General features: G+C 35.0%; 1 protein-coding gene and 1 pseudogene across 1 annotated transcript; one reads left to right on the top strand and one right to left on the bottom strand.

Moving 5' to 3' along the window:
• Positions 1 to 21,564: 21,564 nt before the first annotated feature.
• Positions 21,565 to 27,185, bottom strand: LOC129084614 (NKG2-A/NKG2-B type II integral membrane protein-like). Its single transcript, XM_054590814.1, has 5 exons — positions 26,999 to 27,185; positions 26,537 to 26,623; positions 25,194 to 25,375; positions 21,917 to 22,026; positions 21,565 to 21,685 (listed from the first exon to the last, which is right to left on the bottom strand). The coding sequence occupies exons 1-5, from the start codon at positions 27,183 to 27,185 to the stop codon at positions 21,565 to 21,567; spliced, it is 687 nt and encodes a 228-aa protein (XP_054446789.1).
• On the top strand, positions 22,191 to 22,900 carry LOC129085021 (syntaxin-7-like; annotated as a pseudogene).
• Positions 27,186 to 27,459: the final 274 nt, after the last annotated feature.

Here is a 27,459-nt window from a genome sequence, read left to right as displayed (position 1 = left end):
GATCACTCTGCGCTCTCACGCGGGCTCTTTGAGCGCGTTCCCAGCGTGGCAGGGTCCTCCACCTGCCTGGGCTCGCATGTGCTTGCCCCAGACCAGGGGGCTTATTCGCGACCTCCCGTACTCATCTGGCCTCCCTGACACGCGAGCTTCGCGGCACTGGTCAATTTAGGGTCTTCTATTGTGTGTTTTCCCCGCTTTTGGCTCTTTGGGTGCGTTGCTTGCCCTCGCCAAATGGGGACTACGGAAATGGGAGGAAATCAGCTCTAGGACTCTCCGGTTAATCCTGTTTCTGGTCTCTCCTCAGGGACTCTGGGCAGCTCTACTTATTTTGTGGGCTGCTCCGCAATCGCGGCGGGTAGGTCAATTTACGCCTGCCCTTGCCCCTCTGTGCACTCCCTCGCAGGCCGTATGGGTGCCAGTCTGTGTGAGGCCTTGCCGGCAGGTGCAAGCGTTCGCCAGCCCGCGTGGGTCACACACACGCTCGCCAACCCTCGCCGGTCACCCGGCGCAAGTGTGCGCGCCTGCTCTGGGTGTTTTGGGGGTGTCTATGTTTGCTTTTTGGCTTTTGGCTCTTTGGGGGTGTGGCCTCTTCCCGCGCAATGGAGACTTCGGCAAGGAGAAGGAGTCGGGACTCCCCGGTTCCTCCTCCCGTTCTTTCCCCAATGCCTCCGTTTTTAGTCTCCCCTCAGGGGCCTCTGGGCAGTTCTGTGACCCCTTCGGCCAGGGATCCAACCCCTGTGCGGACTACGTTTCAATCGCAGGCAGTCTGGTTCATGCGCGCCCCGCTTCTGCCTCTTTGGGGTCGCGCCTTTCCAGCCCACAATGGAGACTACCGAACGGGGAGGGAGGCGGGACTCCCCGGTTCCTCCTCCCGTTCTTTCCCCAATGCCTCCGTCTCCAGTCTCTCTGCAAGGCTCTCCCAGCCAGTCTGCACTCAGCCCCGCAGCTCACACACGCACAAGCTGTGTGCGGAGCGCACAAAAGGCAGGTTAATTGATTCCCTTATGCCTGAGCGAGATGGTAGCTGCAGAGTGGGAAGTGCGTTATCACCCGGGCTCCACTGGCCGCGGTGTCAGTTCTCTTCACAAAGTTTTCCTCACCAGTCTTTTCCCAGGCACCAGCCCACCCTGCTGCCGCCTCTACCCAGCGATCAAGGAGGGTGGCTGCCGCTGCAACTTTTGCGTTTGCCCTTTAAATGTCTTTTTGCATCCCCAGCCACCTGTCTCTGGCAGAGAGCGCCCCTAAGCTTTTTGGGGTTGCGTTTTGTCTGTATTTTCTCGGCTTTAGCTGCTGTAGTTTAGGGGTTCCTGTTTATGATTCAGACCCCGTTCTTCTCGGGGGACGCTAACTGGCTGTTTCAATGTCCCTCTGGTGCCAGTGCCCGTGCGCACCCAGCCCACCCTCTCGAGCCTCCACCGCAATTCTCACCCGTTGGGATGTGTGAGAGTAGAATCCACTGTCTGCGGCCCCAAGGCTCCTCTCCCACTATCGCTCCACTGCTTTCCAGGTGATTACTCCATTATTTAGTTGCAATTCCAGTTTGGTTTTGGGAGGAGGTCAGCGTGACTCCCTTTCACTCCTCCGCCATCTTTTTCCCCTTGTCAATATATTGTAATGCAATCTTGTCAGTGGATTTTTGGGTACAGAAAGGTGGGAGTTTTTTTAAATGTCCTTTTGCCTAACATTCCCTAACACCCTCCCTACTTTGCACTTACATACTTGCTTCTTTTTTCCCTTCACTGCACAGGTTGCAGATGTGTTTTTTTCCTTCTTTCCATCCTTTCCTCCCCAGAGTGTTGCCTTTCCAGAATGGATCCTTAAGAGTAAGAGTCCAAATGGCATTTTCCAGTTTTGCTTGCCCCAGCCCCTGACCTTCTGGGACTCCCTTTCAGGATTCTCAGAGTGAGTGTGTCTTTCTCTCTCTGGGCAAGTCCCCAGTTCCTCTAAAGATCCTAGGGCTTCGTAAAAGGTTAGTTGGAAATAACTAAACTTGACACTGGGGGTTGTTTTCAATGTACAGGTAATTTGAACTTTTATTGTTTTCTGGCTTCTAGTCATGCTAAATTCATATGAACTTTGTGTTTATTATTTTTTATTTCATAACCATAGTTTATAAAGCTATTTTAGGAAATTTGGGTTTAGATAACTGCTATTACCTCTCTCTCTCTAACAATTTTCTTTGGATGGACTCCCTACCCCGTTTTGAAATTATGAAGGAAAACGGTAACTATTCCTGCCTTACTTTTCTTTACTCATGGCCTTCATGTCATGAAGTAACAATAACAACAAAAAGTAAAAAGTTATCAATGTTTTGTTTTTTTACAGCCTGCTTTAAATTCAATGTTAATTTTAATTTCTTACACAGAAATTAGAGCCCTATGAATGCATCATGTATTTTATTAATAAAGAATAATTATACTGTCAACCCTGGATGGTGTGGCTCAGTGGTTTGAATGCCAGCCTGCGAACCAAAGAGTCGCTGGTTCGATTCCCAGTCAGAGCACATGCCTGGGTTGTGGGCCAGGTCCTCAGTAGGGGCACATGAGAGGCAACCACACACTGATGTTTCTCTCCCTATCTTCCCCTTTCTTTAAAAATAAATAAATAAATAAAATCTTTAAAGATATTATACCATCAAAAAGAAATTTAACAATAGAAAAAAAAGGAGAATTATAGTTATCAAAGAGTACATGAAAATTTAGGTTATTTAAATTACCAAAATGAAATCAGAATTTTAACATGGATTAGCCAAGGCATTCCCTGACCACTTTATATAAACATGCAGTGCCTCTTTTGACACTGAAAAACACCCTTCACTGCTTTATTTTTTTCAAAAGGACTTATGTCCATTCATTACATATTTAATTTACTCATTCGCTGGCTGTCTTTTTTCCACTATAATGTCACTCCATGTGGATGGTGACTCTTCTTAGTTTTGACCATTTATATATTTTCAGATTCCAGAAGCATGCCTGGCATAAAGCAGAGGCTCATGAAATATTTGTTGAAAAAAAGAATTTTTCAACAAACATTTTTGAGCCAATATAATTATAATCCTAAATTCAGTTAAGAAATATGTCCTACATATTAGGACATTTCCAGTTCTCAATTTTATTTGTATAATATCTCCAATAAGGCTGCTATAAACATCCTATTAAATTATCTATTGAAAAATGAATTGTTAGTATATACAGTCAACCTTGCTTCCCATCTGCCAAGCACTCGGCATCTAGAGAAAGAGTGTCATTAGCGACAAGCACACCAGCAACAGATCTGTGCTCTAAAAATTTACCCAGGGGGAGAAGTAGGCCACAGAACTGAGGTCCAAATTCTTCCCACAAGGAACTGAGGAATGTGGAGGGCAGAGTAAAGAGCCCCCGAAGGTGTTTACGTCCTAACCTCCTTGTGAATATGTTGCCTTAATACAGCAAGTCCCAGGTGAAACATTTAATTGGCTAACCCTATTTCACATGCTGGGATTCAGAGAGAAGACAGATTTCCCCTCCCCTTTCATCTCCCTTGGTGAAATTCAAAAGAGAAATAACAATTGGCTTCAAAATAAGTCTTATTTTCTCCTGGTCTCCATTATTGTTTCAGTGCATGCTACTCAATCTTAGGAAAAATAAGCTCTTAACTATTAAATATGAGTTATTCTTTTTATTGGCTCTAAAGCTATGGAACTATAATATTCATAGCAGCAATAGCCACTTTGTGACCTCCAGTGGGTGACCTATCTACTGATGAAGTCAGTCAACATAAGAGTAGAAATATGAAATGCATTTTAAATTTGAGCAAATACTGTATTTCACAAAACTGAAACTTTCAGAGCTTCACTGACAAATGCAGATCATTTTAAAAACATTGATCATTATCGCTAAACCAACTTTCTATCTGGTTTTTTAAGTATTCTAGGTCTCTTCATCTTTTTTGTTTCTATTTAGTGGTCGTGGGTGAATGAAAAACCTGATGTGTAAACTTACCCTCACCTTTGATGTTGCCCTGTGGATGCTTTTTCATTATAACTACTGAGAAATAACATGAACAAAATGCCTGATATTCCACAAAGGTGAAGGGATCAGCCACAGAACACTGTGCACGACTCCCGACACAGGCAGCAGTGCGGTGATGGCCAGAGGGAACGGGACGGGGCAGGTGGAAGTGGGCCGGGGGGTGGGGGAAATGGAGGTATCTCTCATAGTATAATGTGTACATATAAAGTTAAAAAAGAAAACAACAAAAAAGTTGAATAACATTTAAAAAAATAACAGTACTTTTATACAAAGTTTGCCAAGGAGTAGAAAACGAGGAATACTTTCCAATATATCCTTGATATTAAAACCTGCCAAGGACATAACATAAATAAAAACTCATTCTGAACTCTTTAAAAACAGGGATAAAAAAAATTAATCCAAGTGTAATATATGCACTGAATTTAGAAGGAGTACAAAATGATTATAGTGGTTTTATTTCAGAAATGCAAAACTGGTTTAACATTTGAGAGAAATAAAGGTAGTTTACTTCATAAACACTATACACAGAAAACATTTACCATTCCAAATGATGTAAAAATAATAAAAATGTAATATCAGTCCATTATAAAATCTATTAGAAAAATAGAAATATTATGGAATTCCTTTAATATGTGAAAGGTATGATGAAAAAACTTTAAAACAAACTTCATGCTTAAGAATGAAGTATTTAAGTATTTTCTCCTAAAATAGAGATGGATATATATAGAACTTTTACTGTCTGTACTATCCAACATTAGAAATAAACCCCTAGCCTGTGGAAATAAGTCAAGAAAAAAAAATAATTGCATTGGGGAAAAATAAATAAAATAACAGCTTATATAAACTATTCAAAATAAAATGTGTTTGGAATGATACAATTAATGCAGAAAAATCAACATGTAAACTTCAATTGTATTTCTGTTTAAAGCAGAAAAATTTTAAATAAGTATGTCATTTACAAAATCATGGTGATGAAATACTCATATTGACATATCTTTAAGGCTTTAATATATGAAAATTAAAAATATAGTAAAGAAATTAAAGGAAACCTAATACATAAAAGGATAAAGCATGATATTTATTGGAAAAGTCAATATTGTAAAATGACTAATTCTTATAAATTACTTAAAGTTTCAATGCAGTTGCAAACATAACTCCAAGTGTTTAACACGTTTATTGAGGTGTAATGGACAAAGCATAGTATTCATCTACTTAGAACATGTATATTGGAGAATTTTAGTGAACTCACCAAGTCTGCAGCCACCACCACTGTCATGCAGGGGTCTCCAACCCACAGCCCATTGTCCTCATGCGGCCCAGGATGGCTATGAATGCAGCCTTATACAAAATCATAAATTTACTTAAAACATTAAGAGATTCTTTTGTATCTAATGTGTTTGCGTATTTAATGGCTCACCCCCAGTGTGGCCCAGAGATGCCAAAAGTTTGGACCCCCCTCGAAGAGTATTTAGCCCCCAAAAGATGAACTGAACCAACATATTTTCCACATACACTCCTCGCTTGGCAAACGCTAAATCATTTTCTTGCCTCTGTGGGTTTGCCTATTCTTGGTATTTCATTTAAATTGGCTCACACAACATATAATCTTTTAGAGAAGTTTAATGCCAGAAATATAATCTTGAGAAACAAAAACCAGTCAATAAAAAAAAGATACCTGTACTTTTTATGTATTATTATTTTCCAAAAATTGTTATGGAATTTTTTTCATTATTACAACAAATGATATAATTCATTCGAAGACTTATGCAATCATAATATTATTTGCATTTCATGAAAAATAAAGTTACCCAGCAGAATCCAAACTCAAGTGTTTTAACCATAAAGCTTATGTTTGCAAATATATATTTTTGAATATCTGCAACTACTTGATTTGAGGCCAATAAGAATACAACATAACACAGTTACTTTTACCAGTTGATATTTCTTTTCCTGTAATGGAGAAAAACACATAATTTTGTTGTTACATAGTATGAAGTCAATCGATGAAACAATAAATAGCATTTTCCATGTAACGGTAATAGGAGACTATTTTGAAAGTGGGTAATGATATTTTTTATATATTAGTAAGTGTTGGTTATTAGGAAAACTGGGAGTAGTCATTATTTAATATTTATATCAAAATTTTATTAACTTTGAACATCATTTTTTATGTTTATAATTCAACTTAAATAAATGTGTTAATAACACTCATCTGAATTGTTCTCATTTATATTTTTCTTTTATATAGCACTGAAAAAAACCCAACTCTAGTGTGGGAGTTGACCCATTTATTGACATCCATGGGTGATCACTGCTTCCACAAAAATCTCTGATCCATGATGGGGGTGACATGGAACTCAGAAATTTCTACCCCAAAATTTAAAAAATAAATAAATAATTTTTATGAAAGTTTGCAATATATTTTTTTTAAAATGCAAGCAGTATAGTGTGTAATAGGAGGCTTAATTTTGAGAACAAAATAAGAGTGTTGCGTTCTAATCTAACACTAAGTATATATTATGACTTTTATTAAACATGTTAAAATCACTTTTCATATTGTCAAAAATTTTCAGCAATATTTATAAATTTGATTTAAAATTAAATCTTAAACACTTATGCTTACTGATTTCATTTTTCTTCTTAGGTTAATAAGGAAGTTCTAATTCATGTAATTTAATTGTTACCCATGTTGACAAAACTATTATAGCAAAACTTTAAATAACTTTCCAAATACTTATATAATGTATTTGATACCATAACTAAATCAATGTAGTTTTCTACTATTACTTATAGATCAAGTTTTTAAAAAATTAACAGATTGTAATTAAGAAAATAAATGACATAAAAGTCAAAAATTTCTTGTTTGGGCCCTACACCATTCTTTAACCAGATAAGCCCTAATTGATCAGTTTGTTGGTGCAAGCCAAAGTTCCAGGTGTCAGAGAGTCATTTCTCTGATAACTACAACTATAAATTCTGGAACTAATAAAAAATATAAGTCAGAGAGAACTCTGAAAGGTAGAAGGAGAATGGGAAACTGATTTGGCGCCCCAGGATTAGGAAACAACGGAGTAAGAGGGCATTTAAGTCTTAGTGACTTAGGCATTTAAGTGACTTAGGCCTGACAATTCCCAATACCCCACCTAGAAGAGGAGGTGGATCAAAAAAGCCATTTCTCCTCCACTTTGCAGAGGGAATCCTGCCCAGCAACAACAGGCAGGCCTACAGGGTGATCCAACAGGACACCTGCTAACAAAAGCAAGCAGAGCCAAGGGCTTCTCCTTCTCCTAATAGAAACCAAGGGTAGGCAGGTTCCAGGCTGGACAAGCAAAGGGGATTTTATGACTAAAAGTAATGGACTCATCAAGGCTCTTTATCTCTGAGGGCATGAGACTCACATCCCCAATGAAAGATGTCACATACAATGGATTTTAAAATGTTGCATTCATATAACTAAGCAGTGAAAATTAACAAACTACCGGTAAATGCATTATAGATAAAATGCAAGATATCATATGCGAGTGAAAAGAAACAGAAAGAAAAATGACTACTGTAGGATTTCACTTACATTTGGCTCAAAAACAAGCTAAGAGATTGTACAATATTAAAAGTTGGCCCAGTGGGTAAGTGGTGAGGGAGGAGAAGGGGCGAGAGAACGCGTGCACAGCAGGGGGGCTGGGAGGACTGCCAGCTGCACTCTGTGATCTGATGTGTAACTCAGTGGTTCTTTTCCCTTTGTAATCAATCTGCTCTATTACAGTATGGCTAGTGTCCTTCACATAAGGTAAAATTAATTATCAAAGTGTATTTTAGAAACCAGGCAGACATAGAATTACAGTGTTCTATGAAAAGCAAATGGCCATTACTAGTATACAATATAATAAAATGTTATAAAGTCAAACAATGGAATATTATACAGATTTTAAACAGCTACAAATATGTACAAAAATATGGATGAATTCTACAAATATAATATTGACTGAAAAAAGCCATTAGTAAAGTGTATGAAATGTTTGCTATCTTACCCTTTCTTTTGCATTATCTATATAGAGCAGGCTGGAGTTCTTAGAAGCACAGGCCATCCAACTCTCATTCCATGTTTTCTCTTCAGTGCTAATGTAGTAGCAATTGTTGGAACATGTCAACCACTCTGGGGGACAACAACCCCAAGGATATGATGGAGAAAGATGATGAGTTGTTTTCCAATTACAACCTAAAGTTTAAAAATGAAAATTAACTTACATAATTGCACAAGTATAAACATATGCATACATAATATATCTAAAGCAACCATGCAGGCTGGTATAAATAAAGCAAAACACACTCATATATATGCTCCCAGAAGAATCAACTGCTCACTCCCTAATTTATGAGTCCATATAAAGCAAACACACACACACAAATATCTACTCTATTCATGTCCAAAAGTCAATGAATGAAACCACTTCTTAAGAACAGTAATATTATTTATCACTTGTCACCTTATAACAGTGAGCAGTTTGAGCCAATTGGCAACAGTAGGTATGGTGATTTTAAATTAATATTTCTTTTCATTTAAATACTCTTCTATAAATATTATTTATGAACATTTATAGCCTATTTTATAGTTCATGTTCCCCCCAAATTCCATTATCATTTTTGCCTAGCCTCAGATACAGACAAAAACATAAACTGTACTAATATGTACAACTTTGAAAATTATGTACCTTTTTTGGTATTTGTTATCAAGGAAGAATTGTTCTGCTCCTATATTAAACCAGCTATAGAAGTTAAAGTAATTCTTTTATTTTTAAATTAATCTAAATAAATAATATTTTGAAATACAATATATTGTTTAGGATTATAATAAAATGGAATATAATTTACTTTACCAAGATAATTAATAAAGTAATAAACATTTAGAGAAAAATATTTTAAGAGACTATAGAACCAAACTTCAGTATCTCTTACCCTATATTGTTTAATCAATCTGAAAATGAATTTGTATTTCTCAAGAAGTTCTTCTATTCTTTGAAAACATGTGTTTGAGTTATGAAGTCAGAATATATGTATGTATGTATAATACTCTCTATAATCATTGCTATTCATGCATTTAGCAAATTCAAAATAACAATTCTCCATTTAGCCTAAATGCATAACTTAAAATGGAAGTTCTATTCCATAATATTATGAAGTGTTTTGAGGCACTGATGAATACAAAAATTATGAATTTTTAATTAAACATAATTTGAAATAAAATATTAACAAATATATGCATAAGTATATACATATATGTACATAATACCTGTGCACATTCACTAGCTGATACATATAAAACAAAAAGCATTCATACATACATCAGAGAGAAGGATTATCTCTCATCCCTAATTTATGTATCCATTTAAAAAAAACCTAGAAACAGAAATAGCCACTCCCTAATGCCTAGGAAGTTGATGAAAGAAACCACATTTTTTAGAACGCCAATGTTATTTGTATCATCACACTTGAGCAGTAGGAAATTTGAGCCAACTGACAACAATGGGTATTGCGATTTTATTTTATTCATTTATTTTTTATCCTCACCCGAGGATATGTTTATTGATTTTTAAGTAGAAAGGAAGGGAGAGAAAGAGAGAAACATGATGTGAGAGAAAAACATCGATCGGTCACCTCTCCTATGCAACAGGGACAGGAATCGGACCTGCAACCTAGGTATGTGCCTTGACGAGGGAACAGACCTACAAACTTATGGTGTATAAAATGACACTCCAATCAAGTGGACCACCCAGCCATAGATGCATATGGTGATTTTAAATATATGCATCTTCTTACTGTTGCATAAGAAGAAATACTCTTCTTATTAAATTAAAATAATACGGATTTGGGGGAAAAATATTTCAAAACACTGCAGAATCACACTTCACCATTTCTTATAATATTGATTTAACCAACCTAAGGATTAACTTGTATTTCTCAATATGGTTTTTTTGATTCCTAAAGCATTTATTTGAGTAATTAAATCAGAATATATGAATATGTGTTAAAATACTTTCTAAATCATTCTCTTATTTATGCATTTGACAAATTCAAAATAGCATTCTACATTTACCTAAATGCTTACTTAAAAAGAGAGCTATATTCCATAATATTATAAAATGTTTAGAAGCACTGAGACTCATTAAAGCAAAAAGTTCTCTTAAAATATTTCAAAAACTTACTTACAGGCAATAAAATGTATCACTCCTATTACAGTGAACTTCAAGATAAGGCAGGTGACTCCCAGGATCCCAGCAATGAGCTTTCCTGGGGCTGATGGAAAATCCACAACAAGAGAAAAGACAAATGAACACCTTGGTTGGACAATTTGCATGCAGAACTCACATATGCCGGGAATCATATAAAGAAACTTGAACCTCCCTAAAACCAATTCTACCAGTTATCTTCCTTTCAGAATATGCCACTGCATTGTCAGGAAATATAATGCTCTTTACAACAATGCCTGAATAAAATTACTCCTCAGATTTCATATTAGAATATTGTATTGAAACTTTAAGCTCTGATCCTCACAAATGAAAAATATATGAGTTAATTCCCCACACTTCTGCAGGCCAACAGTACATCCTAGAGCAGTTTTATTGTGTGTCCATTAAATGTGTCCCCTTTGCAGTGGTCATTCTTGTCAATCCATTGAAGATCTTGAGAAGCATTTTGAACCTTTATTCCCACAGAGGATATTTGCTGATCGGTTTGTAAAATGGAGCTTTTCATGCCCTTGCCTTTCCTTTGCTGTCTCCTGGAGTCCTTTGCCAGATTCAGTTCTGAGTCGTTTTCTTGTTGGAGATCCATCTCTGCAGCTGAGTAATGTCAGCGATGGTGCCTATGGTATCAGTGCTTCAGTGTTAACACGATGTGCGTAACGACAAGATCCCTAGGAGGGTCATTGTGGGTGGAGTGTGAGAGAAGTAACAGTCTATTCTGCATTTGACCAATGTGAAGGCTTGTTCTAATTTACTTAGAGATTCAAATAAGTGCTTCATGATAGAATAATAGTTCTTAAAATGATATTCTATGTTTGACATGATATTATTGGTGGAAGCAATGAAAAGTAATGTTAGTGAAAAATAAAGTGGTTCAGAACGTCTTTATAAAGTCAGATTCCACTGAAATATTTTAGCAGTGTTAGAATAACTGTGAAAATGAAAATCTTATATGAAAAAAATAATGCACCAAGTTTAATGGCAATTTTTACACGCACTAATGTTCAAAAGTTGAGTGTTCTAAAGTTCGGGGAATAGTAGTGTTTATATATATAATAATTAACTGCAGTAAATTAATTTGATTTAGTCACAATTATTAGATAAAAGGACAGAAAAGGTGTTATCAAATATTTTATTTTGAATAATTGTAGAGATCTGAGAGAGCATTTAAATTTTAATGAAATATTTTATATGTTGGAAAATGTTACATGACACACTAAAGATATCCAAAGCTCAATAAATAATAAAAGCAATAGAACTTTACATGATTTTTAACATACTTTATACCAGTAACTTTTGATTTATTTAATGGTTAAGATATGAAACCATACAACGATAAAGAAATGTGTTGTAGATTATGGAGGAACACTGTTGGTGCACATGTCCAGAAAGATCCCATAGCTGTCAAATTCTGTGAAGGTAACTTTAGTGCATAGTAAAATGTAATAAATCAGAAAATGTAATTTAATAATTCGGTCATTGGGAAATCCAGGCAGCGAGATCTGGAATAAATTCTGGCTTTGGAATTTATAACATACGGCCTTTAATAATTATTTAGTGTCTAGCAACCTAACTTGCTAAATAAAGTGGGAATAAAAATATGTGAGATACAATCCTTGTAAAACACTTAATATTCAATCTGACATTTACTAGCTTTCCAAAACTTCTTAATCTAAATATTTTAACACAATTGCCATGTTACTATTTTTGCTTATATCAGGAAATACAACAATTTATGCCACAGGAGTCTTTTTATCAGTGTGGCATCTCTTTTTCCAATGTTTTGTTCAATTTCTAAAAAATTTTTTGATCATAATTAAGTTTAAATAACCATTTTAGAGAAACCATTAAATTCTGATTTTTACTACAAGTCAAATGGCTTTTATTTAACTGAAATGCATGGTTGAGAAATTATGTTCTACCTTCATGATTTGATGAATTCATTTTAAGAATTTATTTTTAGAGTCTGAATTAAATATAAAGTAATACATATATATAATTATATATTAATTACAAAATCCAAAGTTAACTGGTTTCTTGCCATGATGGCTTCTCATATAAGTTACATTGATTTTCAAACCAAAATATGCATGTGTGTAAGCTTGTTAGTAATTTTGCACAGGCAAAATTTTGAATTTTTTTCATATTTTACTTTTTTTACCCTAAATTGTACAAATAACAATATCAGTGTTTTCTTTGATTTGATTGTATACTAATTGTACTTCATTAGTATCACATCAGCATTTGTAATGTTCCATTAAATGAATCGGGTCAGTAGAGAGACAGGAGAGTAGAGACACCTACCTTTGGAAGCCAGGGAGTCGTGCATCCTCTATAGGAGACCTGGTTACTCCTGTCAACAAACAGCATCTGCGGTCCTCACGGACTGTCCCATGAAGACTGAAAGTGAAGCAAGAGTTGAAAAAAGTAGAGTTCTCATCACTGTGTTACTTAAAGTTTGAACAGGAAATGCTTGGGCAATTTTCGAGATGGTTTATTTCATCACACACCTCCAGCATATAGGAACTGTGAGCTTGTGGAGTGTCATTAAGTTTCTCCGTTGCTAAGTGACTCTGAGACATTACTTTCACATTCTCAAAGATTTCTGGGACAAACTACTTGACCACCCATGCTGTTAACTTCCCTCCATCTTAAAAATTACAAACACTGAAAATTTAGGCCTTGTTAAAGTATCTTAGATGTTTAAGATTGTTAAATACTGGCATCATCTTAATTTATTTATACTCTCATTGTTTCTTATTTATAATGGAAAAAGATAATATCATAATCCCATTAACAGTAGGTATTCAATGATATTTGTCACTAATGTTCTGAATAATGATTACATTTTCAACTTAAGGTAACTGTCACAATTAATTCCCAACTTCTCAATCTCTCTGCCCTCGTTTTTTAAAATGGCTCCACTAAATTTTATTTTTACATAAGTAATTTATATTTCCCCCCATAAAAATAAATGTCTCTGTTAAGGAGATAACATTAAAAAACAGGGTACTATACCATAATGAAAGAGACTCAAATATTATTACTTATTATCTAATTCATTAATTTATCCTCCAATCATAATTAGGTGTCTGTATTTTAATAGAAATATTTATTTTAAATAACAAAAGTCAAAATATAACTATGTAGGATGAAAACAAAGGTAATTGCTAAAAATGTCACATAACCAAAACTAGAGAGGGCAGAAAAAGTAGTTTTGACAGCACAAGTTAAATGACACATGAATATCAGAAGAAAGAAAACATTAAATCTGAGTCATCTAGTGTGTATCTACTGGAATTAATTCTTTTCATCTATCTCATATTGTATCAAGAAAAGAGGAAATGTTTATTTGCCATTGGTACTAAGTTATAGTTGGAAGCACCATATGGTCCAGCAATCCCACTTTTGGATATATATCTGAAAAAAATGACACAATTATTATGAAGAAATATCTGTATTCCCAAGTTCATTGAAGCATTATTCACTGTAATTAAGGTATGAAAGCAACCTTAATTAAGTATGTTTAATGGATGAATGGGTTAAAAGAAGTTATACACACACAGACATACACAATGAATTATTATTCAGCCACGAGAAAAAGGAATTTCTTTCATTTGTGCAAAGAAATTTCTTTCATAATAAACCTGAAGGCATTTTGCTAAATGAAATAAGCAATACAAAGACTAATACTGCATGTTATCATTTATATGTAAAATTTAAAAAAACAAGTTCAGACAGTAGTCATTGTCAGGGGCTTGGAGTAGAGAATATAGGGGAAAGTTGGTAAAAGAGTACAAAATTTCACTTATAAGATGAAGGCCTAAGGGTCTAATGTATTATATGGTGGCTATAGTCAATAACACTGTACTGCATAACTGAAATTAACTACGACATAGGTCTTAAATGTTCTTACCAAAGGGGGAAAAAAGTAACAAACAAACCACAGATTGTAAAAATTTTAATTGATAGGCAACCCTGCCAAATATGACAAGTTCTAAAAGAAAATTCTACAAATTGGTAGTTACAAAATTGTCATAGGGGTGTAAAATATAGGAAATATAGTCAATAATAATGAAATAACTACATATAGTGCCAGGTGGGTACTAGACTTATTTGGGGATCACTTCATAAGTAATCAAATGTCTAACCACTATGTTGCACAGCTGAAACTACTACAAAATAATATTGAATGTCAATTGTAATTGAAAAGTAAAACATGAAATAAAATTGCATTTGCAAAGATAAAATGATATTATATAATATGGTTTATCTCATTGTGTAAGTGCAACTTTTGAAAGAAATCCCTGTGAACAACATCATTACTTATTACCTGTTGTATTCTGAAAATAACTGAGGTCAGAAAATCATGGGATAAAAAGTATTGTCTTAAAACTATGCACTTCGCCCTGGCTGGTGTGATTCAGTGGATTGAGTCCCATCCTGCAAACCAAAGAGTCAGCTTTTCACTTCCTAGTCAGTTCACATGCCTGAGTTGAGGTCCAGGTCCCCAGTAGGGGGTGCAAGATAGGCAACCACACACTGATGTTTCTCTCCTTCTGTCTCTCTGCCTTCCTCTTTTTCTAAAAATATGTCAATAAAATCTTTTTCGTAATGCACTTCATACACACACACACACACACACACACACACACACACACACACACGTCAATGCTCTTTCCCTAAGGCTATGACATGCTTGTACATCAGGCAAGAAAAAAGGTAGCAGAAGTTCTTTTTTATTTTCAGAAGATAAAACAAAATTATTTAGTTTTAAGCTTAGTTTTTTTCACATAAGTTTTTTAATTTATTTAACAAACAAAATGAAGAAATTTGTTTATAGCATCAAAATTTTACATTTCACCATTGCAGAGAGAAATCATAACCTGACTGATGTTTTCACTTTGTAAGCAATTGGCTTAGCTGCGTGAATTAGTCTAAAATGAGTTATCTGGGCAATACCCACTCAAAAGAAAATTACATAGTCTCAGGTATGATGTATGTTGCCATTCTTTTTGTAGTTATTTTTCCCTCTGTTTTTTCACTCTGTCCCTAAATTGTCAAAATTAATAAATATTATGGGTCTATGAAAACATGGCCTTATAAACTCAGAAACATAAATAGGCAAAGAATCACCATTTAGTTTGGCCTCTCGACTTCTTATGAGGTTAGTACAAAAGTATCTTTTAAACAAATTATGTTATTGACAGGTGCTGAATGTTATAAAGGAACTATGAAAAGAGCAGTTGCTCACCTTAAGCAGGTAATAAAACAAACACATTGTAAACTATATAAATTATGAGTCTATGTGTTTGAAAACAGAGGTATATTAAACATATGATTTGCCTTTAATTCAAATTAAAATTTTGACAATTTCTTTTCTTATTGTTGTCCAATTACAGTTGTCCCAATTACCCCTTCTCCCCTTCCCTGCCCCGCCTGCCCCTCCTTCCACAGTTAATCCACACCCTGTTGTCCATTACCATGTGTCCTTCATACCTGCTCCTGGACTAGACCCTTCCTCTTCTTTCCCCCTTATGCCTCTCCCTCCTCTGCTTTGGTCACTGTTTGGTCAGTTTGTTCATTATTTCCATGTCTCTACTTCTATCTGGTTTGTTTGTTTAGTTCAGTAGGTTCCACTTATAGGTGAGTCATATGGCATTTTCTTTTGCTGCCTGGCTTATTTCACTTAGATCTCAGATCGACTCAGGTTAAGGAAATCACAGTCTGCTTAAGGAGACCCATACTGCAGTCTATTGTATTAAACATAAAACATCTGGGTAACCTACATGCAGATGACCTGTAATTTTACACATCCTATGATACATCATCAGATATATTGTGGATTTTTACATATCTTGTGAATTTTCCCACCCCTTTATGGTAGAAATTCTAGCTAACAGGTCTCTATTTGCATTCATCTTTTGTGATACTTTATGTATTGGTTGTGCCATTTAAATTTTATTAACTCTGCCTTCTGGGCCCCTAATAGAATGGAAGAATTTAATTTGCAGAAAGAATAAAATATATAATGTTGATAAAATTAAGATATTTTGGTTTCATGCAAAATGTAATATACATGCACCTGTGTATTAGGTAATTATTCCAAAATAATTCTCATTACTCTCTAATAAAACCACTTTATTTGGGGTTTTGTTTGTTATACTTATTTACCATTTTAATTTTTCTATTACAGCTGTCTCAATTTTTCCCTTTTTTCCCTCCTCCACCCCTCCCCGTCCCAGATTCCACAGTCAGTTCCTATACTTTGTCCACGTCTGTGGTTTATTCATACTGTTCTTTGTGAAATCCCTTCCCATTCTTTCCGTGACAGCCCCCTCCTTCATCCCCTCTGGTCACTTTCGGTCTGTTCCATGTTTCTACACTTGTGGTTCTATTTTGTTTGTTAGTTTATTTTGTTCATTAGATTCCTCTTATAGGTTAGATCATATGACATTTGTCTTTCACAGACTGGCTTTTTTTCACTTCACATAATATTCTCCTGTTCCATCCTTGCTGTCACAAAGGGTAGGAGTTCCTTCTTTTTTTCTGCTGCATAGTATTCCATTATGCTAATATACCACGGTTTTTGTTTTTTTTCTTTTGATCCATTCATTTACTGATGGGCACTTAAGCTATTTCCAGCATTTGCTTGTTATAAATAGCACTGCTGTGAACATAAGGGTGCAGAAATTCTTTTGAATAGGTGCCTAAGATTTCTCAGGGTATAATTCCAGAGGCAGAATCACTGGGTCAAAAGGTAGTTCCATTTTTAGTGTTTAACATCAATTAATGTTTGACAAAGGAGGCATGGGCATACAATGCAGTAAAGATAGCCTCTTCAATAAAGGGTGCTGGGGGAACAGGACTGGGACATGTAAGAAAAATGAAACTAGACCCCCAACTTACACCACACACCAGAATAAACTCAGAATGGATAAAAGACAAATATAAGCTGTCACATCATGAAAGGGCTAGAGGAAAACAAAGGCAGGAAAATTTCAAATATTTCACAGAGCAATACTTTTGCCAATATATCTCCTAGGGCAAGGGAAATAAAAGAAAAAGTTAAAAAATGGGACTGTATCAACCTAAAAAGCTTCTGCATGGCTCAAGAAACCATCATCATAATGAACAGGGCACTCACTGCATGGGAGAATATATTTGTCAATGATTCGTCAGACAAGGGTTTGAGCTCCAATGTATATAAAGAACTCATATGACAACACCGGGGAGACACAATCCAATTGAAAAATGGGAAAGGATCTGAATAGACACTTCTCCAAGGAGGACATACAGATGGCCCATAGACATATGAAAAGACACTCAACTTCACTAGCCATCAGAGCGATGCAAATTAAAACCACATTGAAATATCAGCTCACACCTGTCATATGACCATCATTAATACATGAACAGACAGCAAGTGCTGATGAGGATGTGGAGAAGGGGGAACCCTAGTGCACTGCTGTGGGAATGCAAACTGGTGCAGCCAGTTTCACACTGTGGGAAACAGTGTGAAATTTCCTTAAAAAAACTAAAAAAGTTAATTATATTCTAAAATGTTAACTATGTTGAAAGATTTGAAGTATCATGGAGACATGGATTCTCAGTGAACTGTCGCTTCTGATTTTGTAACAGGAGATTTGTCCCCCTCCCTTCTGAGATCCTTCATATCACACTCCCACCTGCAACATGCACGTGGTTGGAATGGAGTTTTCAGAGACACCAAATCAAATATGGTTTCCAGTCACAATGATACTCAGACAAAATATTTAGACATTAATCTGTTTTTTTAAAGTCATTTTGTAGTATCACATGCCCACACCCTTCCAGCCCCTGAATTAATGTCTACTAGAGTTTGACAATATGACTTTACCTGGAAGGGCTTTTGCAAATGTAACCAAGTTAAGATAAGGTCATACTGGTAGAGGCAGGGCCTTAATTAATACATATGATATCCTTTAAGAAGAGGTACATTTGGACACAAAGACAGTGACACACAATGAGAACAATGAGATGACAGAGTGAGAGACTGGAGTAAGTTGTCTGTAAGCCAAGGAATGTCAAGGACTGAGGGTTGCCCCCCAAATTAAGAGAAATGCATGGCCCAGAGTCTCCTCTGGATCTTCATAGTGAAGATAGCCCTGCTGACACCTTGTTTTGGGAGTGTAAGCTTCCAGAACTGTGATAGAATAAATATTTTTGGTATAAGCCAGAAAACTGAAGTTGATATAAAAAATAACAAAGTTGATAAATTTGCCTCTAATTGCCATAAGATACTAATCATTATGGTCACAAATATATATTCCACTCTCATACGTTGTTGCTTATTTCTCTTTTTGTTATTTATACTGAATATCTGTGAAGGTAGAGCAACTCAGACAAACTCCAATCACTATGATGCTGCTTGTCATAGTCATTTTATATGAGAGAAGTAGCTGTTGAGATGATGAGATTTTAACCATAGACACAAAAGTCACCGTTTTACCAACATCATCCAGAGAAGTCAGACTGCTTTTTTTTTAATATTGGCTTTGATCATTTAATTTCCTATTCAGACTTATTCTCCTGATCATTTCATTTGGTGATTTGTCCTCAGAAGTTTGATGATTTACATTTCTTTCCCTATATTGAAAATTGGTACTTTCCATTAAATGATAATTCTATCAATTTGTTAATTAATTGCATTAAAATACAAAGAAACATGTCTGGAAGTGTTGAAATGTTGTGAGGAACAATGTGGCTCTGCCATGTGTGTGGATAATTTACATTCTGACTTCTGGTTTTTCCAGAACTCTTGCAGAACCGTAACTGCTGGTGCCCTGCTCTCTTATGCACAGTTTTTTATGGCTATTTTGTAGATTATATTATTTTTCAATGAATCTACCTTTCTTTTCTCTGAGCAGTATGAGAAGAGTATTCTTTGTATAAAATTAATAAAGCTGACCATGTGACTCATTTTGATAATATAATGTTTGTGAAAGTAAGAGTTTGTCAGTTCAGAGCACAGGCATTAAGAAGCACATTTCTGCTAGTCCTGCTAAGAGCAGCTAATCCCTGCTGTGAGAATGTTGCATACCGGGTAGCTCATTATTCTGAGGATAAAATATTTTTAAAATATCTGAACTGAATCTGTGGACTGGAGCTACGCCCATACATGCTCAGCCTGTATCAACTGAAAGCCAATGAAACCACAAATGGGTAACTGAAAAAAAATGAACAAAGTAAATGCTTGTTTGCAAATGTCAATACAACTGGATTGTTTAAAACACAACTTCATCTATTAGATACAACTCAACATATAGATCATATGAGATTAATTTTGAATATTCACATATTTCCTCTCTATGAATATAATGAATAAATATAGAGAATATAAAGAATATATATTCAAACTGGAGAATGGATAGGAACTATTAATTTATTTTGCAAATAATAAGCAGCTATAGGACCTCTCCCACTTGCAATATAATTATAGTAAAAATATCTCTGAATGTCAAATTTATAAATTTCATCCCACATTCTGTCAATAACTAAATGTTTAATTCATATATATGTTATCTTTTTAATTTTTATATTCTCATACATAACACTGTTTCTTCTAGCAATGTAGGTTTCTGAGCACAGTAATTAATAATGTCAAGAGGGCCTTGGCTGGTGTGGCTCAGTGGACTGAGCACTGGCCTGTGAACGAAACGGTTGCTGGTTCGATTCCCAGTGTAGGGCACATGTCTGGGTGGTGGACCAGGTCCCCAGTAGGGAGCACATGAGAGGCAACAGCACATTGATATTTCTCTCCCTCTCTTTCTTCCTCCCTTCTCTTCACTCTAAAAATAAATAAGTCTTTTTTTAAAAGTGCCAAAAGAGAAAGACAAATAATTTAATAAAACGAGGTGCCTTCAAAAAATAACTAATACGCAGCAGAGCAAAAAACAGATATGTAAGAGATATCAAAGGACACTGATTATTACCCAATGAAACTACTAGTCTATACCAAAAAATGACTACAATCATTGATAATAATGCGCCAAATAGATTCAGAAGATATTTGTGTTGGCTCCGTACTCTGAGCAAGTGTGGCATAGTCACATGGCTTTTCTATAGAAACCTTGGGGTTGTTGCATAGTAACCTTGAGTGCCAATTAAGAATTTAGTACTCTCTGCTCCAAAGCTCATGAGGGCAAAGCTATGTGCCCTCTCTGAGATAATGGAACCACATCCTATAACCTTTTCTCCAGTCAGCTGGCTTGATGGTATGTCAGTGAAGAGCACTGAAGAGAAAGGAGTCCTCTTCCTGGTTTCGTGGTGTTTTTCACTCCTTTGGCAGCAGGGTGTGGTTGACAGGTGCATGTGTGCAGGAGGTTCTTGTGGTATTCAGCCTCCCGCAAGTTTCTCTGTCTAGTCACAGCCATAGATAGTTCCCTCTTCTCCAGCCTCTGCCTGCTGACATCTTGGCAGGGAGGGCTTCTTGTTTGCCCATCGCAGTGTGAGGTCCACCCTCATCAACATCAGCCTGCAGACTGGAAACGGCTCTCTTCTAGAGTAGTCCACAAAGTTTTCTGTAGTGACCCTGTCTGCCATCCCTAAGGAGGCAGACCCGGCTCCCATATGATTCTTCCTTTCGGTACTTTTCATTAATTAACCCTATGATACATTGTGCAATTTTCTTCTCTCTCCTCTCTGCATACTATATCCAACAAATAATTAATAATGCTTTAAATCTTCCCTGGTTCTCTCTCTTGACTCAACTGACTTATACAACTTGTTATCCTGATATGTTCAGTCCTCATTTTCAACATTCCAGGGTTTTGTAAAATCAATTATATTGAAATGTGTCTAAAATTATTCATGTTATTTTAAATTTGGAAGGAACAGTACTTATTATAATTCATAATTCATACTTGATTTATGTTAATAAATAACAGTAAATTTTTAAATGTTTAATGTATTCCTGGATATATATTTTTAAAGTTAACATGAATATAGATTTAAAGCAATTCTACAATACCAAGAATGAAGTGTCAGATACACTATGGACTTTAAGTGACTCTGATGTGTCAGTATTGACTCATTCTGAGTGACAACTGTCCCACGCTGGTGAATGATGCTGATAATAGGGAGGCTCCGCATGCAGGGGGATGAGGGGATGTGGTAAATCTCAGTACCATCCTCTTAATTTTGTGGTGAAACTAAGACCAGTCCAAAAACAATTTCTTAAAAATCAGTTTTACAAAAATAATTGCAGCATTCCTGAAGAAACTAGAAATGTGTTCTTTAGAGATGGTGAAAGTAACATGATATGAAATGAAAGGAAGCTAAAATGCCTGATGCTTACAAACATATAATTTTTTTTCTAAACAGGATACAAAATACACCTTCTGTGTGTCAAAACTCACAAATGCACAACTCTTGTCCAACTCTGAAGTGTTTGAAAATCTGAAATACAGAGATAATAAATCATTAATTTGGTGATACATAACTTAATTATTTAATAAACAATTTATTTACATTAATATTTACATAATAAATCTGAATAGTTCTTAAAATATTCCTACACAAAAAAATATTTCTACACATAATTGTTCACACATTGATTTTTATTTCAAAGATTAATTCCCAATTTGAAAGCACAAGGGAGTAAAATATATACATTCTAAAGAAACTTACTGTCCAGGAGAGAAAGTTGTGCCACTGGACAATACCCTGCTATTGGTTGTACTATTGTTTGTCTGGGACCATTCAATCCATGGAGGTATATTGAAAATGTTCAAAAAATTCTATGAGAAAACAAATTTTATGAGAAATTAAATAAACGCTGGTATACTAATTTGCATTTGTAAAAACAAATAAAGTTGGCCGGCAGTTTGAAGAAGAGGTGACTGCTAAGTAAACTGTACAGCCCAACAATATCTGATGAAGTTAGTGAATAAGTAAATCAACTATGTCTTGCAGTTCTGGAATTGTAAGGGGCATCACCCAGCTGGCCCAGCATATCCAACATCTAGAAGATAATACAACATTTTGTGGAAAAATAAAGGACTCTGAACCAAAGTGGAACACCTCTAGGGTCACCTAAATTGTGGCAACAGCTGCAACAGAAGCAGCAGTATCCTAACCAACCGGCCAAAGCAACAGGTAAGTCCATAAAACACTTTGGATCTCTTCCCGCCACCCTCCATGAATAGCATGAAAGGAATATACATGAGATTTCTTACTGGCTGAATTCACAACATCACTGACCAACTTTCCAAAGGTGCAAAGGCCAGCTGCTGGGAAAGAGAAAGAGTCTGTTGCTCAAGTGGGGAGCCAGCCCTGGAGTATCCAATGGAATTCCTGAGGAGAGCTCAAAAGAAAGGAACCTTGTGTCCTGGAAAAGCCAAATTCACCCTGAAGGTCAGGTGCAGAATGAGGAAATTACAGAGGATGACTTCTGCCTCATTCATGAGACAGAAGATCTTCTATTAGGCAACTTGAAGCTGATATTTTGGATATTAATGAACTTTTTAAAGATCTGAGAATGATAATTCATGAGCAAAGAGGTGTGGAAGTATAGAAACAAAAGTTGAAAATGCAGGGGTGCATCTCCAGCAAGCCAACCAGCAACCATCAAGGCAGCAGAATATGAGAAAAAAAACTTGCATGTTGCTATGAGATGCACAAGCCATCAAAGAAAAATAGAAATCTACAACTGGACTAGCATGGCAGTATAAAACAAAAGTCTGAATCTTCACATTTTATTTTATTTATTTTTTAAAGTTTCTATTTATTTATTTTTAGAGAGAGAGGAAGAGAGTGAGAAAGAAAGGAAAACATCAATTAGTTGCCACTCCTATGCTCGGCCCCGGACGGATCCTGCAACAAAACAGGCATGTGCCCTGCCTGGGAATCGGACCAGTGACATTTCCCTTTATGGAATGATGCATGACCAACTAAGCAATACCATTCAGGGTAGCCTTTATATTTTAAATGAGTATATTATCATTCTTTTGTCTCTTGTTTTTATTTGTATGTTGAGATTTTGAATGCAAGTTTTGTTAATACTAAACAATGAGAATGATTTTACACTAATAAATTGGCTTTAGAAAAATGTGACATTGGTATTTTCACAGAACTCATTTTGAAGACCAACTTTTTTAAAAAATGTTTTTGCTTACTGTTGCCATTCAATATTGTTTTTGGCCTGTATATACCTTGAGAGGTGACCACCACAACAGGTCTGGGGCCGACCTGGCACCGTGAATGGTTATTAAAACACTGTTGAATATATTCTGCATGGTGTGCTTTACATTGTTGTGATCGTTTTTATAACTGGCAATTATGAAAACAACTTTGTGATAAAAATTTCAAAATGCACAAGCTTTTAAGCTCTTCTTAATTTTCATGCATAGTAACCATTTTTACCATTTTTTATTTAAAAAGGAATTAGATGTATGCCAATTGACTTAACTCCTTTTTTAAATCAATGTTTGCTTTGTTTGGTTATTTTTATTGATTTGAGAGAGAGAGAGAGCAATCAATTAGTTATTCCACTTATTTATGCATTCCTTGGTTGTTTCTCATATATGCACTGATGGGGAATCACCTAGCAACCTTCGTGTATTCAAATGATGCTCTAACCAGCTGACCTACGCAAAGTGGTCTTATATCAATGTTGTTTTAATATACTAATCAGAATACTGTAAAGAGAATTATATTAGTTAATAATTCATATTTTATAATATTCTTATATAGTAGTTTATAAAGGCAATGTTTTATAAGGCAAGCTATGAGACTTCAAATGGGGTCAAATAAAATATTAAGTAACTAAGTAAATTGTATATTTACAACCAAAATAAAGATGACTTTTAAAATGAAAACCCAGATAAAGTTGATTTTTTTCTAAGTTATAACCTTTCAACTTTTAATATAGTTTCACATAAGACATATTAAGGAAATGAATTAGACCCTGGTTGGTGTGGCTCAGTGGATTGAGTGTCAGTGTGCAAATCAAAGGGTCCCTAGTTCAATTCCCAGTCCAGGGCACATGCCTGGGTTTCAGGCCAGGTCCCCAGTAGGGGGCACGTGAGAGGCAACCACACGTTGATGTTTTTCTCCCTCTCTTTCTCTCTCTGTTCCCACCTCTAAAAAAAATAAATAAAATCTTTTTAAAAAGACAATACATTTTAATTACACACATACAATTATAATAATTTATAAGTTATATTATTATAAACATAACATTTCTAGTATATAACTATATTACATGTAATACTTGTATATAATATAAATTATTTTAAATATGACATACTATTCAGAAAAAAAGGCATACACAAAGATTTTTATTAAATAATTCATAATACCCACATATTAAAAACATCTATATTCTGAGTAGAATAGATTAAAAATGCCAGGTATATACTATATAGCAGTGAACATTAACAAACTTCAGTTAAATGCAATAATATAGATTAATTGAAAAAATATTATGTGGGAGTTAATGGAGACATATAAAATGCATAATGAATGATTCCCATTATATGAAATCCAAAATTAAGCAAAGATAACTTGTAATGAAAATATCAGAATAGTGGTTAAGTGAGGAGAGAACAAAAGTGATGAGAGAGTGCACAGAAGTGGACTGGCAACATCTATTTCAACATCCAATTTCAGTCTGTAACATGCAACAATAATATCTATAGTTTCCATGGTCATGGTAAAATTAAGTAGCCAAGTTCACTTTAGGATAAAAAGCATTTATAGAAGCATGGTTGTCTATGAAAATCAAAAATTGAAAATTATCAAATGCATATTAATGCCATAAAATATAAATAAAATATTATAGTCAAACAATAAAATATTAGCAATATTTAAAATAAATGACAGATATATACAACAATACAAATTAATTCCATAAAAATATAAAGTACTCTTTTAAGTAAAATGTTGTAAACATTAAAAATCTTACCATTTCCTCTTCATTATCTACATAGAGCAGGCTAGAATTCTTAGAAACACAGGTCATCCAACTCTCATTCCATGTCTTTTGTTCAGTACTGATGTAGTAGCAATTGTTGGAATATATTAACCACTCTGGTGGACATCTACAATAATGATATGCTGAAGAAAGATTATGATTGTTATCCAAGAACAATATGAATTTTATAAATGAAAATTAATTTCATTATTTGCATAGGTATAGACACATTAGTGTGTAGCATATGTATATATACTCATAGAGGGGTATATATATAACATAATACACTCATATGCACTCACACACGCTCATAGAGAAGAGTGAGCCTCTCATTCCCTAATTTATGTGCCCATATTAAGCCAACACATAAACAAAAATATCCACTTTCCTCATGTCCTGAACGTCAATGAATGAAGCTACTTTTTTTAGAAAACCAAAATTATCTTTGAGCCCATTGGCAACAATGGGTATGATGATTTAAAATGAATATTTCTTCATATTTTGACATAAGAAATACTTTGTTTTATACTCATTATTTATATGTACATTTTTGCCCGGTGTTATAATTTATGTTCCCCCACCAAAAAAAAAAAAACAACAAAAAAAGAACCTCTATAAATTTTGACTGTGTGAGACACAAAGTATGAACCGTAGTAATATCAGAAGGTAGAAAATAATTATGTACTTGTCTCATTCCCTGTTGTCTGGTTTGCTGTTCTCTGGTTCTCTGTTGTCTGGTTCCCTGATAAAATAATATACAATTTATATTTTATACAAGAAAGAAAAATTATTCTGCACTGGTATTACACTAGCTGAAAAAAGTAATTAGTATAAAAAATTAATGATCTAAACAAATCAAAATACTTTTTTTTCTTACTTTGAAATATGGTATATTGTCTATGATTAAAATAACCTGGAATGAAATAGATTTTACCAAGGAAAATTAATGAAATAATGACAATTACAGGGAAAATATTTCAAAAGCATTAAGAACAAAATTTCACCAACTCTTAATTACACTATTTGGATTAATCAATATGAAAAATTTATTTGTATATCTCTATAAAAGTGTCCTAAAGCATGCTTGAATTATAACACAAGAATATATATATATGGATATATGGGATATAGATATGTGTGTATATATATTTATAAACTACTTTTTAAAATAATGCAGATATTTATACCTTGGACAAATACAGAATAACAATCTTGCACTTAGTCTAAAGGCATACTTTAAAATGAGTTCTATTCTCTAATATTATGAAGTATTTGGAGGCACTGATGAACATAAAAGTAAAAAGTTTCATAAAATCTTACAATAATTTACTTACAATGAGTAACAGCTATCGCTACTACAGTGGACAGCAGGACAAGGCACAGGATCCCAGCAATGAGCTTTTCTGGAGGTGATGGGGATGCTGCAGGGAGAGAAGTGGAAACACTGAGGAAGGAGGGAGAGAGACAATAGTTTGGACAGTTTACACACAGAGAATAAAATATATAAACTTGGACCCCAAACCCATATCTTCCACTGTAATCTTCCTCTCAGAATGTATCATTGCGTTTTCACTAAATATAATTTTCCATGAGTGACTGGTCAAAAATTACAACTTGCAACAATGTCTGAATAAAATTAGGCCTCAGCTTTCATATTAAAATACCATATTCCAACTTCGAGTTCTGATCCTTAAAGATGAAAAATATATGAGTTTATTCCTTACTCTTTCCCACACCTCTGCACCCCAGCTGCACATCCTAGAACAGTTAGACTCTGTGTCTATTGAATGTGTTACCTTTGCAGTGGTCCTTCTTGTCATCCCCTTGAAGATCCTGAGAAGCATTTGGAAGATTTAGTTCTGCATAGGTTATTTCTTGCTCAGTTACTGGAATGGAGCCTCTAGTGCCCTTAGGTTTCATTCGTTGTCTGTCTGAGTCCTTAACCAGATTCAGTTCTGTGTAGGCTACTCTTTGGTCACTCATCTCTGCAGCTGAGTGGTGTCTGAGACTGTGCTCTGCAATGTGTGCTTATCACTGAATGATACATGCATGCGTTGAAGAGATCCCTCACAGTAACACTGGGTAAGATAGAGGGTGAGTATTGTGCTTATTTCCCAGGTGAAGAATCTAATGTTCTTCTTACAAACTTCTTAGATCTTTAAACAAGTTCCTCATGGTAGATACAATTTTTAACATATTCTACATTGGATTATATATTATTCATGAGCAATAAAAAGCTGTATACTAGTGATAATTC

The sequence above is a fragment of the Pteronotus mesoamericanus genome, unplaced genomic scaffold (genome assembly GCF_021234165.1).
Source record: "Pteronotus mesoamericanus isolate MK-2021 breed Mesoamerican mustached bat unplaced genomic scaffold, CSHL_Meso_final scaffold_21, whole genome shotgun sequence".
NCBI classification, from domain to species: Eukaryota; Metazoa; Chordata; class Mammalia; order Chiroptera; family Mormoopidae; genus Pteronotus; species Pteronotus mesoamericanus.
Note: the sequence above shows the minus strand (reverse complement) of the source record. Positions and strands in the feature narration are given on the sequence as shown.